Source organism: Leguminivora glycinivorella, chromosome 12 (assembly GCF_023078275.1).
Source record: "Leguminivora glycinivorella isolate SPB_JAAS2020 chromosome 12, LegGlyc_1.1, whole genome shotgun sequence".
NCBI lineage: Eukaryota > Metazoa > Arthropoda > Insecta > Lepidoptera > Tortricidae > Leguminivora > Leguminivora glycinivorella.
The window spans coordinates 4,447,349-4,466,039 of NC_062982.1; the positions used below are offsets into that span (position 1 = coordinate 4,447,349).

The 18,691-nt window shown below is 38.9% G+C and overlaps 1 protein-coding gene across 1 annotated transcript in view; it reads right to left on the bottom strand.

Annotated features, from left to right (window-relative positions):
• LOC125231624 (serine/threonine-protein kinase SMG1) overlaps positions 1 to 18,691 on the bottom strand; it is a gene marked incomplete at its 5' end in the record, with an annotated part of 319,651 nt that overhangs the window by 25,652 nt on the left and 275,308 nt on the right. Inside the window, 1 exon segment of the mRNA XM_048137090.1 lies at positions 2,098 to 2,306. Within this exon segment, the coding sequence (XP_047993047.1) occupies positions 2,098 to 2,306 (209 nt within the window).

Here is an 18,691-nt window from a genome sequence, read left to right on the forward strand (position 1 = left end):
TCAAGAAAATTCCTTTACGACGATGCACGTATCTAAGATAAGTACGAGTATGGCAACATTGGCAGCTGTGTCGATGCGATAGCAACTTTACGGTGCACACACCCCGAGCTTGCAAAATTAGCTCCTGTAGTGCACATAATGTGCATCCGTTATTCAGATACGCGATTTGAATAAAAACAGCTAGCGTTCTTGTTAGCGTCTCATAAGTGCCAAATAGAAGGTTGGTGCTTGGTGCAGTGAGATCAGCCAGTACAGTTTTTGAAAAGTCGCGGCGGTTTTTTAGATCATAATTAATAACTGCATAACTGTAGGAGGTGGTAGGGCATAGCGAATGATATTCCGCTTTGTGTGGTAGGGCACAGCACAGCGGATATCGTCTCGTTCGAATCTAGAGCAGAGCCCAACTGGGGTAGTCCGCCTTACAGAAGACCGCAGCCAAATAGCACTAGACCCTACTCATAGTGTTGTGTTCCTGTCGGTGAGTAAGGTTGCCAGAGCTCAACGAGGGTGCGGTGTGCTGATGACGGGAGGACTTACGGAACTAACTTGTTCCGTTTATTGTCCTTTGAGTCGTCGGCAACCCGAACCCTCCTTGGAACTTGTACACTCCTTTTTGCTGTGTACTTAACACAGCAAAAGGGAATGTACAAGTTTCTAATGGGGTGGCAACGCGCATGTGACACTGTTTGAGTTGCAGGCGTCCATAGGTTACGGTGACCGCTTTACATCAGGCGGGCCGTATACTTGTTTGCCACCGACGTAGTATAAAAAAAAAAAAATAACTGCAGAAAAAAGCGCTGGTGGCCCAGCGATAAGAGCGTGCGACTTTTAATCCGGAGGTCGCGGGTTTGAACCCCGGCTCGTACCAATGAGTTTTTCGGAACTTAGTGCGAAATTGCTGTGCATTTGATACTCGTATTTGCCAGTCGCTTTTCGGTGAAGGAAAACATCGCGAGGAAACCGGACTAATCCAAATAAGGCCTAGTTACCCTTCGGGTTGGAAGGTCAGATGGCAGTCGCTTTCGTAAAACTAGTGACTACGTCAAATCTTGAGAATAGTTGCCATTGCGGACCCCAGGCTACCTTGAGCCGTGGCAAATGCCGGCATAACGCAAGGAGGATGATGCTGAATGCCTGCTAACTGCAGCAACTGATAGATTCAGGGTAATCCCTGAATCTATCAATAAATGTGTAACTGGCGGAAAATACACACAACGGTTTATCACATGTTTGTTCAACGTTTATATTATGCGGGTTTGTGCTAGATATGCTACTGGCAAATTATTCAACCGTTTCTATTTGAACCAGGACCGTCCATCAATTTAAAACTTTTGAAATCCGCTTCTCCTGTGTATTTCATCAAATCATCACGTAGTATTTATTATATTCACTAAAAGGTAAATATTTAAAAATATTTTAAGCGGGTTACTCACGTATTAAGTCGATATAGCGTTCGACATGTTTCGGTTCGCGCTCTCGACATGTAAAGGCGGGGTCGCTACTCTTGAGAAAGGTTCTCGAAATTGAACCGAAACATGTCGAACGCTATATCGACTTAATATGTGAGTAACCCGCTTAAAATATTTTTAAATATGTATGAGTCTCACGGGAGTTTTATAGTTAAAAAGGTAAATAAATAAAAATAATTAAATAAATATTATAGGACATTCTTACATAGATTGACTGAGTCCCACGGTAAGCTCAAAATGGCTGGTGTTGTGGGTACTCAGACAACGATATATATAATATACAAATACTTATATACATAGAAAAAGCATCCATGACTCAGGAACAAATATCTGTGCTCATCACACAAATAAATGCCCCTTAAAAGTAGGTCTCCAAAGTTTGCGGTTAGATTATTGAGTGCACTTAGGTGACGTCAGCAAACTGCTGTTCAGCTCATGGGCTCGCACAGCTAACATAGCTACAGCTGCTCGAAGGTCCCTCTCCCCTCTTAGCTTCTTCGCGCCGCCCCATTCTACTAACGGTTCGCACACGAAGGCTTCCAGTAGAGTTATACACCACTACAATGCATTGTGAAGACAACGTCACAACTTCAGAGGTTAGAAGACAGATAAAATGGAAGTAACTTACGTGACGTCAGCAAACTGCTGTTTCAGCTCATGGGCTCGCACCGCCAACATAGCCACGGCAGCTTTAAGGTCCCTCTCCCCTCTTCGCTTCTTCGCGCCGCCCCATTCTACTAGCGGGTCATATACGAAGGCTTCCAGTAGGGTCAGGAGGGTCTCGCGTCCACGGCGCATGGTTCGTAGGACGTGCTCGCAGGCGAGGCGGAAAATGCCCTGTGGAAGAAAGAGACAGTTAATGTTTTAATCATATTTCACACAAGAATCTTATTGTAAACATGGTTCTTTCAATAACATTAGAGTTCTTAAAAAAAGGGTAGACTGGAGGTGTATGTTACAAGAGTATGTTGAATGCCATTGGCAAGAAACCACGCTGTAACAATGGCACAACATGGCTTTTATGTCAATATTTTGACAGGTTTTTTTATTTATTATAACAATTGGCTTATTCTTGGCCACAGACTAGCCAAAGGCATACGTGGCCTACGATGGAGTGAGCTCGCCCAGAAGATGCCTGTTCACCCTAGATTTGAAGGTTGCCGGATTATATGAGCTCGAAAATATAGCCAACGGCGAGCAATTCCACTCCTTGGCAGATTGGATATTAATGATGACTATTTATCTTTATTATTGACGATAAAAGGTACATAAGTTACGAATCCGTTACACACAAATTACAGTGTTACAGGTATTAGAGACGAATTCTTACAAAGCAATAAGAGCTCTTCTAAGCGGCAAACCAAAGACAGCGATAAATTCAAGGTAACCCTGAGATTTTGCAGTGCTATTATTTTAAAATTGGCACCAGCATTCTACAGCTGGGTTGCAAAATTTACCGTTTATCCTAGAAAAATGCGATTTGCTTAAATGTATTTTTGATGAAAATATTTATGTTTAGAGGCGATCAATGAAGAAGGTGTATGAAAAAAGAGTGGAAGGGTCAGTTGGAAGAGGACATAGGCGAACTTTTCTCGACCAAATTGGTCAAATATTGCAAAAAGGCCAGGTCAGAAGTACTCGAAACCGACGAGCATAAATATATGAGGAACGTTATGAAGCTGCGTGAAGAAAGTGTTAGAGGATCGTAGCTAACGGAAATCGGGATATCTCTGCCTACCCCTGTGGGAAACAGGCGTAGGTGTATGTATGTATGATTTTTTTTTCAGTCTTATTGATTTATATCAAACAGTAAAATTTCCAACACAGAACCTCCTTCAAAGAATTCAATAACGAAATAGCAAACGAGATATGCAGCCTATCAGCATATTCCGGATCGGATCCGGGTCAGACTGGCATTAGCTAATAGCTCGCATGTGGCACCTATGTGTGCATCAATCTTTTTGCGGGTAGTAAAAAATTGATGGGCATTTCTGTTATTCAGCAGAACATTTGTGGATATGAGAGACTAGCTCCCGTTAAATTCGAAAATTATGGAAAGCTCCATACAAACTTCCACCCCCCCCCCCAATTCCCAAAAAGAAGGGGGGGGGGGTTGTTTGGGGGGTAGGCAAAGACAAAAATAGTGTCCAGTCCTTCAACTATCACCACTTAAAAAAATCACGTCAGTTGGTCGCTCCGTTTTGGCGTGAAAGACAGGCAAACAAACAGAGTAAATTCGAAAATTGCGGAATGCTCCATAAAAACTACCTGTAATTACAAAAACCGGTCAGAAAAAGAAAAAAAATAGCCCATTTATAATAATAGTATGGATTGTTCACGTCAAGAGTAAGTTTAATAGAAAAGCTCAAAGGACTTAGTACTCGGCCTTAGCCCTAGTTGGCTACTTGAACAGGGCAGATTATAAAACTTTAGCACTGGCGTGACTTCCAAGCCATTCTGAACGTACACTGACATCGAATTGATATCATTCAGTTATCGTTTCCTCCATAATAGTAAACCTCCGTTTTGACAATTTGGGCCATATTGTTAACTTGACGAATGCGTTAAAATTGTCAAATATTCCGGTTCAGAGGTACATTTTTTGTTAGATTCTGTTTATACTAGAGACGGAGTTACCTATCTCTATTTAGTATATACATATAGAAGGCATTGTCAAGCGGCGTGACATGTGACGCAGTACATAGCCGATGGCATTTATAGGAGACGATATTAGATTCATATCTAATGCCAGTGAAGCTTCGAATTACCCTTGTGTTGGGCATTTTCCGTCTCTCGTATAGCCCATCTAGTGTAGCATTCAGGTAATTACGGTGAACTGTACACACCAAGTTCTACGGCTATGCGGGCAACTTTGTGGATAAAGGAATTTATGCTAAATCTTGTTATTCCACTATTCCGTTAGAGCTTTTTATTCTACTAGAATTTTACATATATTTTCGAAATTATGGAGCACTCTCGTATAGGCATAGCTGGGCATTAACTCGTTAATCCGTTAATCGTTAATTAACGAAGTTAACATTTCGATTAACGGATTAACTTTTAAGTTAACTTTAAAAGTTGTTAACGGATTCGTTAACTTCCGTTAAATTTATCCTAGTCCGTTAATCGTTAATCTAGCATGGCAGGCGCCAGCGGCGCAGCGAAAAACACGTTGTGTACGCTACTGAAAAAACCCGATGTCGATCGTTAAAAATACGAAGTTATATGTAAGCCAGTATTGTTATCTTTGCTTCGCTTTTTACTAACGTTGACTCAGTGAATCCTAGGTTTTTACCATGGCGATTGTGTCAGGGCCGCTAATTGTAACGATAATTTGTGAGTGTACACTGGAAAACGTCCCACTTTGTCGAATGCTATAAAGCCACTTAGTCAGTATATTCATATAAATATTCAAGTAAATTTCACCTTAATGGTAACCAACAAAGTAGGTCGTTTTAATAAACACACAAATTTGTTGACATTTCGGGTTTTGACCTATTGACATCAGGGATGTTTTGAGAGGCGTTGCTGTACTGAACAGTATAACATAATACAATATAATGGATTATTGATGCAAGTAAAATTCAAGTTTTATCACGTGTTAACGGATTATCGATTAACTTTAACTTCCGTTAAATTTGACGAAATGTATCGCTTTAACGATTAACGAAGTTAAGTTTTTTAGTAACGGATTAACGATTATCGAAGTTAACTATTTGATTAACGGTGCCCAGCTATGCGTATAGGTAAGTACTTACTTACTTACTGGGATGGCTCAGCCACCCGAAGTAGATCTTAGCCTTCGACACAAGATTCAGCTCTCGACTAAGTAAAGATTTTTTTTGTCTGACTGTACTCTGTAAGCAGGTCATGTAAACAGCACCAGCTGCAGGTATCATGGTCGCGTTTTTGTCACTTTCCATGTCATATGTGTCGCACATACATACTTGTTAGAACGTGACAGGTGACAAATGATATATCGTCAGCCATCCTGCCGGCGTATTACGCTTCCATTTATGCCACTTACCTATCCACGCGGATAAGACATCTGTCACTCTCACACAAACATACTTGCCAAAGCGTGACGGATACTTAATCCACATAGATAAGTGCACTGAGAGATATTTGCATTGTGAATTTAACAAGTTCGACTTGTTGCGCCTGTTGCGGGTTTATCCGTTTGAAACAAAAGTGTTTTAAGTAGTAAACGGAATAAATCACAATAATGATGATACAAGTAGAATTTGTCCGAACAACAAGGTCAAACTTGTAAAAAGATATTTGATTGAATCAGCCAAACATATATTTAAAACAATATGTGTCATGTTGCTTTTATGATAGCGACTTGTTGATTTAAATATATTGTTGATTTAAATGACGAGTAACCTGTAGAATGTACAGTCAAGTGTAAAAATATGGGTGCGTACAACTTATCAAAAATATGTCCCATAGCACTTTATGTCGGCGGAATAAGGTCTCGGTACATATTTTTGAGCGGATAAAATCGATACGTATTTTTGCACTTGACTGTACTAGTTACACTTAACGAAATCTAACTTGTTGTTTGAACCAAAGAGCACGTGGGCGCTATTTTAACCAAAAAACTTGTTGAACGAACATGAAAACAGGTTGTTTTTTCTCTCAGTGTGATAAAATAGGAAACATAATACCGCCGGCTGAACAACTTTTACTATGTACCCAACTATTTGCTGTCCATTAGAAAACACTGACAAAATATCGCCGTAATGTACACAATTTTTTCAGCGTTTTCCGCGTTGACCTAGAGAAATAAAAAACCTCTTCATTCTTCAAGGTGTCAGACACCAAATTTGTATACAGAAAAGGTTATTTCATGGGCCGACTACTTGAGTTTCCAGGCGGTGCGCAACAGGGGCCACATCACTCGATATTTGCAAAAGAATAATCTCCTGTCGGCCTGTCGGGCCCTGAGTAGGTGGCATTTATAAAATCGTGTTGAATTTATTTGCTGCGTGGTTAATGTTAGTTTCGGACGTTTTTGAATCTGTTAAAATTCGTAGCATAGGTATGTGATATTTTGTGACTGCACCGACGCAAAAACGACGGGGTTTTATAAGTTTGAAAATCATCGATCCCGAACGCGAAATAGTTTTTTTGTCTGAAAGCTGAGTTTTAGATCATCAGATCAGATGAGATTAAATAATGTCGTCTCTTTCGTTATAACACTCGTTGTACAATTATTTTACACGTACCCCAGATATAAAATGTGCAGAGCGAAAGACTAAATATGTAGGTACCTACCTAGTTGTCGCCGTACAAAATTAAACCTGCATTTTACTACCAACTTTCAAAGAGCGGGGCTTTGCGAGATTTCGGAGCGGGCCGCTCCAAATTCCACCTGTGTATTAGGTAATCTGTGTTTATGTAAAATAGGGAAGTTCCAGTAAAATTACAGGAAGTTTCTTGTTTTACATAGCTAATTTACAATAAGAGAAATAGCTTTTTTTAATACTATGTCGGTGGCAAACAAGCATACGGTCCGCCTGATGGAAAGCGGTCACCGTCACCTATGGATAGGAGTGTCACGTTGTCAACCCAAGAAATTAGTTCCGTGTTAAGTACCTACACAGCAAAAAAGAGTCCTCACCGACACCGCACCCTCGTTGAGCTCTGGCAGCCTTACTCACCGGCAGGAACACAACACTATAAGTAGGGTCTAGTGCTATTTGGCTGTGTTCTTCTGTATAGACTTTCTTTTCGTAGACATAATAAACTAGGAGGATTATGATGTCGGTACTAAACTTAGCAGTATTTATTTATGCGCCTATAAAATCTGTCAAGGTTGTCTGAAGACTTTGAAGTAGACAGTTATGATTCTAGGGTATAGTTGTACTATTACTTCAATAAAACTTAATATCTGGGCGACCGAGCTTCGCTCGGTTCTATTTTAATATATCACATCTTTAGATAAAAAAAAAACTTTTATAAATACAAAAACAAAAAAAAAAGACAAAAAACAAAAACTTAATTTCTGGCCGGGATTCGAAACCCCGACACCTACGATCTATCTGCGTACATTAGACCGACCTCGTACGACTGAGCTAAGCGGAATCGATGCGCGCGCGGCGAAATTAAGGACCATATTTTACGTTTACAAACGCGAAAGAAAAACTCATGAAAACTCGAAAATTCGCGTTTTCCGGGATCTAAGGCTACGCTAGATCGATTTTTCACCCCCGAAAACCCCCACATAACAAATTTCAGCGAAATCGTTAGAGCGGTTTCCGAGATCGTCGGTATATATAAATAAATAAATAAATAAATAAATAAATAAATATACAAGAATTGCTCGTTTAATAGTATAAGATACTAGCTTTCAATATAAGGCACATTTTTTTTTCTTTTATTATAAATGGGCTTACTCTTGGCCACAGACTAAGCTAAAGGCAAACACGTGGCATACGATGGAGTGAGCTCGCCCAGAAGAACTCTTAAGAAGAAAAATGGAACACTGAGTGATATTTTCCACTTTTTACTTTTTTTAAGCATTAATTGAGGCACTGTGTTTGCCCAGCGGAAAGATAACATACTTTTAAATAAACTGGGTAAACATCCTAAACTCGATATTTTATGCAACGAAAAAGATTCTGTGCACTGCTTAGAAAAATATGAAAATCTTATTTTTCAAATGTCATAAGAAAAAAAAGTGTTTGGTGTATTTTGTAAACAGTTTTCATAACAGGTATAGCGGTTGCCAAATCTTTATCGTCATCATCATACTTGCCATGTTCCGATTTACGTTTGGCTGGTATTCTCTTAAGTTTTAACATCAAGTCACTTTCTGCAATTAGCCTAAATTACAGAAAATTACTTTTTGTAAAGAACCTTTTTTACTTTAAATATGGAAATCGCAAGTAACGGCCGACTTGGCTCCCTGACGCCAGAGGGAGCTTTTGAGCCACACAAGATTTGCATGTCACGCTCCGTGGCACGATTTTCAATATTAAGTCTATTCTCCCTAAAAATATCAGTGAAAAGAATTCAGATGGGAGATGAAAGGTTCCATTAGTTATTAATAGCGGAGTAGAATAACTACAAATGCGATGGAAAAGGCAGAAATTTAATACTTTTATGTCGAGGAATGGTCCGAATTCCGGCATGGTTTTTGCATAATATGATATTTACGCTGATATGAAATTACGTACTTATGCGCCGAGCAGTTTGTAATAGAAAATAAGATGTTGCTTGGTGTTGTTGACGTGTCATGAAGACACACACAAAACTTCTCTACACTTTTGCGACTGTATTTAATAAATTTGATACACCACATCACGATTCACGATGTGACACTGAAAGCGGCCGATGAGGTCTAGAGCAGACGCCAGCCTATGGCACTAGTCCCACCGCGAGCTAGTAAACTATGAGCTATCGGCTATAAAAACGAACAAAAGATAATCACTCCCGCGTAAATAAAAGAGACACGGCGATATTTATAGTTACTCGCCCAGCGGTGAGCTATCAATATCGCCGTGTCTCTTTTATTGGCACGGGAGATCTTTTGATCGTTTTTATAGCCGATAGCTCATAGCTTACTAGATCGCGGTGGGACCAGTGCCTAACTGAATTAAAACAAAACTGTGAATATAATCTTGTGCTGTTATATATTTTCTTATATGTAATACGATGTCGGGCGAACATAAAGGAGTTTAGCCTAAGTTTTGTTTGTTTCCCTCAGAAACGTGTCTAATGGCCAAACATTTACTGTATACGGGTCGCTAAAATTTTGTACTGCCGGGTATGTCCTGGTTTCTAGGCCAAGGTAATTTATCCGGAAGTATAAAACATCAACTCACAATTGTATTACCATCATCATAAACGATATTCGATAGACTTGACGGCTCATATAACAATAAAGTATTTAAAACAGTTATTTCACTGTTAGTTAACTAGTATTCGCGAGACGAAAGACTTATAGCCTTAATTTTGGCAGCAACAGACAGGCCGGTTGGTGGCAATTTGGCAAAGGAACATAAGTGCCACAGTTACACATAGTGACTGTAACCCATTTGTATATGAGTTGAAATCTAATTTATGTTTTAATTTTGCAGTTTCTGCGATAATGTTAGGTGATACTTTATTGCTGATAGGCGTAGTCGGATGTTGAAATTATGAGCATCTATTAAGAGAATAATAAATATTCTGTTTAGTTCCAACCAATCAGAATTGACCGAAGCATAATGACAAACACGTAAATAATAGTAAGGTAACTTTGATAACGGTAATAATCCAACACTTGACATGATAATATTTGATGATAATGATTTTGGACTGTGCGAGTAGCTAGGTATGCTCCTGTTGTGGAGATCCCCTATTTATCGTTTACTAGTTTTTGCCCGCGGCTTAGCTAGCGTCAGAAAGAGACAAAAAGTAGCCTATGTCTCCATCCCTTCAACTATCTCCACCTAAAAAATCACGTCGATTCGTCGCTCCGTTTTGCCGTGAAAGATGGACAAGCAAACAGACACACACTTTCCATTTGTAATATTAGTATGGAGGTATGTATGGTCTCAAAACCTAAGGATCAGCAGCAGCACGTATTTTCTCAGTGTAGGTATAATTTAATAGGATAGATGAGCTCGATCGCTGCACAGGCACACTCGCGACGGACACAATGTGCGCTCGCCTCGATTTCAACTACTTCGCAACTCGCTAGTGTGATAGCGCCCTAACATTTTACAAAACACGTTCGTTCTGCTATACTCCTCGCTTGTCAGTTGAATATGCTACTATCACAATAGACCAAATCAACCCAAAACCAACAGTTTAGTCATCAATTAAACTACTACCGGAAACCAAAGTTAGTTACCGGAACTTGAAGCGCACTTCACAAGAGGTTTAACAATGCGTGAGGTTCCATTCAGAAACATACAATTCAATCATATTATATACCAATTTGATTTCAATCTCATGCCGATAACTACATGATGTAATATAAAGATACAGAAAGATTTAACTCGTAATAGTGAATTCCCGATCATGTCCGATCTAAAAGTTTCAGGATTTAGTTTCAAAGAAAGTACCAATAGAAAAAACATAATTGTTAGAATAAAACATTTTTATAGCCTTTATTTTTATGGGGCGTGGTCTAACCGGGTCTATATTAATTCGCATAACTGAATACTCCTAATATGAATTGACATACCGTTTATTACGCATAACGTTTAATACGCATATCATTATTTCGCATAACAGATTTCGTATAATGCTAATGCGCATAATGTAAATTGCTATAACAATGAATTGGTATAAGTATAATAAGCATAACTTTGTTTCGTAGAATGTTTAAATGGCATACAAGAAAATTATATTTTCACCACACTAACGGGTAACGGCTTACTTTTCTGTTCGAAAACAGATAGCAAAATTGCATTTTATCCACAAGAGTGCAAAGTAATTTCATACAAATTTTACCTTGATGTCTTAAGCTAGCTGATAGAATTTTACCTATAAATGATGATTTTGAATCATAAATATTGAAGAAATCGATGGATTTGATTTAGTTTGATGTTTTATAGTCAGTATTTTGTTCGTGTTGGGGTGGTGAAAAATTTGGTTTTCAAACTCGGTGGCAATGTTTAACGTGCTAACGTAACGTACGAAGGTTAATGTGCCTTGAAACCCTCGCAACGCTCAAGATTCCATTTGTTGAACCACTCGGTACGCTCGCGGTTCAATATTGGAATCTTCCGCTTGCTCGGGTATCAGTATCGGCACGTGCGATCAGTGAAAATCTGAACGATGAAATGATATTATTTAAATACTATCCATTTTCAATTTCTTTAGTAAGGTACAGCGGGGCAAATCTAGACTAAAAGGCAATTGTAACTAATCCATTTTTTCCATTATTACACTATTTCCATTATTCCATTATTACATGTAGGTACCCACTGAACACGCTTACTACATAACTGGTAGACACTCTATTTTCTGAAAAACACTTATAAAAAACGAAAAAACTTAATAAGTAATGTATAAATAAAATAAAGACTCCTTAACTCAAATAATCTTTTTAATTTAAGATTAGCAGATAAGTTCATAGTTGCATGTAGGTATATGTTTCTTAAAAATAAACAGTTTTTTTTAATAATGCAAACATTGTAAAAAATGGGAGAAATTGACCATTGCCCCCCACTCGAGATTTGCCCCGCTGTACTAAGGTACCCCTATTTTTTTCATGCTTAATAAGTGAGACAGAATAAAATTAAACACTCAAAATCGAGCGCTCGAAATTGGAAAATCAGCCCCTGATTGATCCAATCGCTTGCTCCATACTGTTAGTATGACAATTCATTTTAGGATAATTAAAGTTATACGAAATAATAGTATGCAAATTTCAATTATGCAGATTCATTGTTATGCGAAATAAGAATTATGCATTTTTAATATTATGCTTATTCAATGTTATGAACAATTATGTTATGCCAAATCTGTTATGCGAATTCAAATTATGCGAATTAATGATAGGCGAAATAGAGGGCACCCGGTCTAACCAAATTTATATTTTATTAATAGATGTCTTGTGACAAGTAGCATTTTGCCAAAAGTATGTTTTCTAAAAGTGTAATGACGACGAGACGAATATGAACAAAAGTATTTATAGTATTTAAACGTCGGGCCAAATATAAATGTTAGTGTTTACGCGATTAAGTCCCGTTTTGTTCTAAAATTATGAGTGCAAATCGTGTTAGTCTAAATCAATATACAAAAGTATTTATTAAAATAAGATATACATTAAAATTTATGTCGCAAGGGCTCTATTAAATTGAGTAAGGTACAGCGGGGTAAATCTCGACTGGGGGGCAAATGTAACTGGTCCATTTTTTTATGTTTTACAATGTTTGCTTTATTGATTAGAGGATCCACTGGTTATATGCCTATGGTAGGCGTGTTCTGTGGATACATGTAGAACTGTGGTAGAACTCAGCATCATAGTGTAATAATGGAATAATTGGATTAGTTACAATTGACCCCCAGTCAAAATTTGCCCCGCTGTACCTTATCGAAGGGAATCTAATTAAAACTGAAATAAATTATGCACATGAAAGACCAAGGCCTTCCATACCAGCCTCAGCATGTACAGTCACCGGTCACCGGCATAAATATGTAATGACTTCTATACCTTATCACATTAACGTCTTGTTTGAGATGTCATACGAAATTGTCAAACGATTAAAAGCGATGAGGTACAGAAATCATCACTTATTTATGCCGGTGACTGTACAATGTATAGTAGTGTGGCTACTATAAAATATCACAAGTTAAATATTTTCATTAGAAGATAATTTTATGTTATCAAAACAATAATATACTCGTTATCTTTCAGTTTCCTTAAGGTACATTATGTATTCCCGTCACACGAAATGTTATTGTGTTCCGAGTGAGCAGGCTCGTGTCAATTAGATTATGATATGAACTGTGATGCGTAATAGGTACTACAGATATGGGAAGGAAGGAGATCGAAAATGCCGGGCGATGTATTCGAAACCCCTGTCACAGTTAGGCTTGTGTAGTACATGTACTAATAGTACAAAAGACACGATTCCCTGCACTGTACTAAGACCGAACTACTCCCAAATGATTCTGATCTCTAGTACATTTAGTACACTTACACACGCGCAACAAAATGGGAGCGAATGGAGCGAAGAGCCGAGGTGACAATGACAGCAAAGCGATCCGTTTGATCCGACCACAACCGAACTAGAATCGACTGACTCGGACCGAGAGCGCGCGAAAACGGCCGATCAGCGCTCGGCTAGTACAGAGAGCGTTACTGTCCGTCATATGCACAATTTGTCTCTCGCTCTCTCAGTGTAGGTACTACTGTCCTAAATGTCCTAAAAGAACGAACTAGTACATTTAGGAGATCGTACTAGTTGGGAGAGATCTTTTTAGTGAACGAGCAGGCACAACTCTAGTCACAGTGTAATAAAGAGTACTATCGTACAGTATGGCCACTCCCGCTCCCCGCTGAAAGGGCCGCCCACCCGCACTCGGCTACCTCACAGTTACCGCCTGTCAAAAACGCGACCAGTCGCCCTGACATATCTCACTCATACAAGCATGGTACGCGTTCGCCTACACGAGCTTAGACCGTGTGCGTAGGAACGCGCCTCTTCTCATATTTACTTACTTTACTTACCTACCGGATTCTTTTTTTTGGATATGGGTTTTTATGAGCCGGGCGGCTATACACCCTTTGCTCGGTGGATGGACTGGGCTCCATACGCACACGGGGTGAGCAGGGCCTTACAAACTAATCTTATAGTAAAGCGAGACCCTGAATTCTACTACTCCTTCCAGTATTTCCTGTTAGCATTATGGGACCAATATAATTATCCTTTGTTTCCTTTGAAGTACATTTATCTGACGAATAAAGGGAGAGTTACGAGTCCATCTCTTTGTTTCTAAGACATTGTTATAAAAAAAAGACGAGTGAACTATGCCGCGACGAGATACTGTCGCGCCGATCATGCGCTAGAGCTGCAAAAGCCATCAGCATTCGCCTGCCCTTATCCATGTCATTTGGAGTCGGCGCAGTGTCGCATGTCTCTTCCATACCTCTCTATCACCCATTTTATTTTTTTTTTTTTTTATTTTATTTCAAAACAAATTACACAGTATTACAGTGAGACACTAAGGCACTGTGCAATGCATAAAACATCATACTATATTGTTAATACTTAGTGTAATAACGTTAACATAATAAACTTAATAACTAACTGAAGACACTCGATCATCCATCGCTTCGCATAACCTCAGACATTCATCACATAAGACCTTCCATCTACTGGCAAAAACGTCACAGTCAGGTGCTGATTTGAGAAGCGCATTAAGGTACTTCAAAACGCGAACTAAGGGCGAGTTCCTGTACGCTACAGTGCGCGCTTTGGGAACTGCTAGCAAGTCACGAGTACGCGGCCTAAAATTGAATAGCGTTTTAGACTGAGGGGGTACCAGAAGACGTACCAGTTGCGAGACCAGCTGCGGACAGTCTGAATCTCCACGTATTATTCGGCATGCCCCGGTCACAAGAGCATAATTACGCCTCACTTCCAGGGAGTTAAAACCTAGAGTGCCGAGCAGAAATTTTGTCGGGTAAAGGAAAGGATAAAGCCCATAAATTTTCTTATATAAAAATCTCAAAAAAGCCTTTTGGATTTTCTCCAGAAGCAAGATGTACGTGACCTCGTGGGGGTTCCACACTACAGACGCTGCCTCCAGTTTGCTCCTAACCAGAGCAGTGTAAATAAGTTTTATCACGACGGGATTATCAAATTCCCTGGCGTTACGGATGACAAAACCCAATCTCCGATAGCAGTCGGTAGCTAAGGCTTTTATGTGAGCATGAAAATTGAGGTTTTGGTCAAAAGTGACACCCAGGTCCTTTACAGTATCAACACGTTTCAATAGATCCGTTCCAAGCCGGTAAGTGAAAGATAAGGGGCTACGTGCTCGACTAAAGGACATCACAGAGCACTTCTCAGGGTGAAATAGCAGCCTATTAGTGATACTCCATTCATAGATCCGATTAATATCGTCTTGGAGAGACTCGAAGTCAGATAGTTGCTGCAGGCCATAAAAAAGTTTTAGGTCATCAGCGTAAAGGAGACATTGGGCATTTCTAACGACTGAGGACAAGTCATTGATCATGACGCCATCTCATCATTCACTTGTTTCCGTTTCATATCATTAGCTGCAGGCAAAAGCCATTGAGCTGATCATATTCCAAATCAAAGACTATAACGCGCTCATAATAATACAGGAAGGAACACAACCATGTTAAACTTCCCTAACGAACCATGTTCCGAAGAAAGTATTAACGTCTTATTTTCTTCATAGCCAAAACCGCTGCCACGAGTTTTGAACGTTTTAGAATACATTACTCGATATCGTGAACATCACGGAAAATTACATTTATAAATAGAATGGAAAAAGTGAACAGCGCCCTCAAACTGTAAACATACTAGAACCGTAAATTATCTACATTTTTCTTGAAGTTCACGCTACTTCTAAAATATTTTTTATCAAGCAGAAACATGATTTATCAAGCAACGCCTACAATTTTATAAATTAAAGGATAAATTCGCACCTTCGGCAAGATTCCACGCTCTCCCGACATTCGTGACACAGACACAGAAACTTCCGTGGCTGAGTTGGTCAGAGCGATTGACCGGTGTTTCAAAAGGTCACAGATTCGAGTCCTGTCTTAATTTTAAAAGTCGTATTAGTTGTAAGGTCATACAAGTGTCCTGAGTCGACGCTGCCATAGGCTGGACGCACGCTCGCCCGCCCCGTTGAAGGCTCCGGTCCGGGCATCCACTCATGCCTTACTTACGTCTGAGTAGGTCTTACAATAAAACTCGCCTGCGTGCACTCTATGCAACGTCGACTCCTGACAGTTGTTATATTACCTTCAATCATCGATTTAAACTTCTCTAGATACACTATCACCTACAAATTCGGCACTCAAAAGTGTCTGATCGCTTAGTTGCAAATGTGTGCGTCCAGTTGACAAACGAAAACTTCGCAATGTAGTAAAAACTACTTTCATTTTTTTACAAAAACAACGTTATTTCTTAGTACTTAAAGTTCAATTTCAAATGCAAGCAATTGGCGGTTATGACATTAATGAATGTGATCATCGCGAAAGCCATAAAATTTTATTACCGCAGATCGCAGGTGTGCATATTTTTAAAAAAATCTACGTCTTATTGCAACCAACTTAAGTTTAATTTCGTTTGCGCTGCAACAATCTAAACGCCATTTTTATATTGGGAACGAGGATGGACAGAGGCATCATGGGAGTCGCGCTATGAGATGAAAGGCGAGAATGAGGAAATTTGCGGTATTTTTGCGAAAAACTGTTTTAAAAAATCCTATTAGATAGAAAATTTCTTAAGGAACAAAACGTTTGGTATAACATTTTTCGAGATGTTGCGTATTTTAAGCGAAAAAAATGAGTTTTTACTGTACGATATTTTTATTGATATTATCTCAAACAAAAAAATATATAAGGTACGGCGGGACAATTTGGACTGGGGGACAATTGCAACTGAACTGATTAATATCTCCACGTTTTGCAATGTTTGCATTATTAAATAGAGTCAACTGAGGTATATATATATATATATATATGTGTGTGTGTGTGTGTGTGTGTGTAGGTATGTATATATATAACATATGTGTGTGTGTGTGTGTGTGTGCGTGTAGTGAGTGTATGTGTAGCGATTATGTGAAGGTAAACAGTTGAGGGATTGTATGTGGTGTGTGTGAGGGTGCACTTGGAGAATATGAATTAAGTAGCTATTAAAACAAAGAAGAATTGAACGATGACATTAATTTATTATTCTACGTATAATTTCTTTCAAAGCTTTGTTTGGGTAAATCTTCTCTCCGCTCCTCAGCTATAATCTTGCGCCATTTTTCCCTTTCAACGTCTTGTTTTGGGAATCTGGAATAAAAAGCTTTTTTATTACTTAAAAACGAATTTGCTATTCCCGGGTTGTTTCTTTTTATAATTAAAGTAATTTATAAGATATGTATTAATATTATTGAATTGAAATCATTTATTTCAGACTTATTGGTCCATAATAATAAATAAATACATACATTATTAATATGAAATAGGCTTCTTTTACAAAAAATATAAATTAGCGACTCCATCATTCCATTTTTAACTATGTTCCACTTCATCCATCTTTTGTCGCCGTCCGCTCATTACTAGTATAGCGCGAGAGAAAGAGACAAACTGCGTAAGACCAAATCAAGGAATTTACTTTAATTATTCTAGAAAATAAATGTTTTTTGTAAGTTAGGAAGCCATTTTGACCACAAATGCATAACATTATAAAATTATTAACAATTACTTACCGGAAATACGATACGTCATCCTTTTTCAACGTATATAAGGTGTTATTTTTGCACTTTTTTACGGAGCACTTAGGCATGTTGCCGACACGGCGGATGAAGCGCTACTGACCGCCCAATTGTGCTTAGAACATTTTCAAGCACAATTTGCTGCGGACACATTCTAAGCCGTGATGGTGCATCTAGGTAGTTTAGATCGATGCCTTCAATTGTTTGACATGCACGCCGCACGCTCCGCTCCGCCGCACGCCCAATATGAGCGTGAATTCATTTATAAAACGTTAAAATCTCATAGTAGAGGCTCCGGTCCGTGCACTGTTCAGCAATGCCCTGGGGTAGTAAATATTATGGCAGTCAATAGCTGCCTTCGTTAGTCTGCTGCATTATTAGTTGGGTCGAGCTTGCGGCTCAGCGAGGGGACTATATTGGTAACTTTATCCTTATATGTACAGTATGTACTCCTTTTATTTGCAAGTTTGTTGTACATAATGTCATGATTCCTGAGTCGTTTTCTGATGTAGGAAAACATGAAGAAAAATATCGCAACTGTGGGAAAGGTAAGAAATTGAAAAAGGATATTTTAAATTTATCAGTACATATGGTGCTTTTTTTCCCTTGCTTGTTATGTCGAAACTTCCAAGTGCTGAAAAACGTCGTACAATACACGTGCGAAGAGACTTTTATTGTATTTTTCTATAGTACCTAATAGTAATAATGCGATATGCGATATTGTGTTCAAAATTCAGAATTTTTTTCTTACTCCACATTACGGCTGTATATCATATGGGATTATATATCTCCTTGTACAGATCAGATAGCAGTCGCTACTAAACTAATAAACTAGTGCGGCTAAGCGGTGGATTAGTTGTCAAAAGCGGACCACATGCTCCCATGAGTCGTGGCAAATGCCGGGATAACGCAAGAAGAATGATGTGATTCACGCCTGTATCCCATGAAGAGGTAAGCAGAGCACATGAAACTTCTCAAGTTTCAGTGCCACTCTTTGTCACGCCACAATTTGCCCCATATCCCACAGTCGCCTTCTACGACACCCACGGGAAGAAAGGGGGTGGTGAAATTCGTAACCCGTCACCACAAGGGTGTAACTATGTGATCAAAAAGCAAATATCATATCGATAATTATAAGTATTATAACCTTACACCTTTGAATCAAGCTGTAATATTACAAGCGTAATCTAGTTTTGCTCTAGTTTAGAAGCTTATTCATTCCTAAGTATATAATGGGGTAATCTCCTTCTAAAACGTCAGTCTTGTCTGTCTAGGCAACACACAAAGCGATGTCTGCCTGGAAAGCT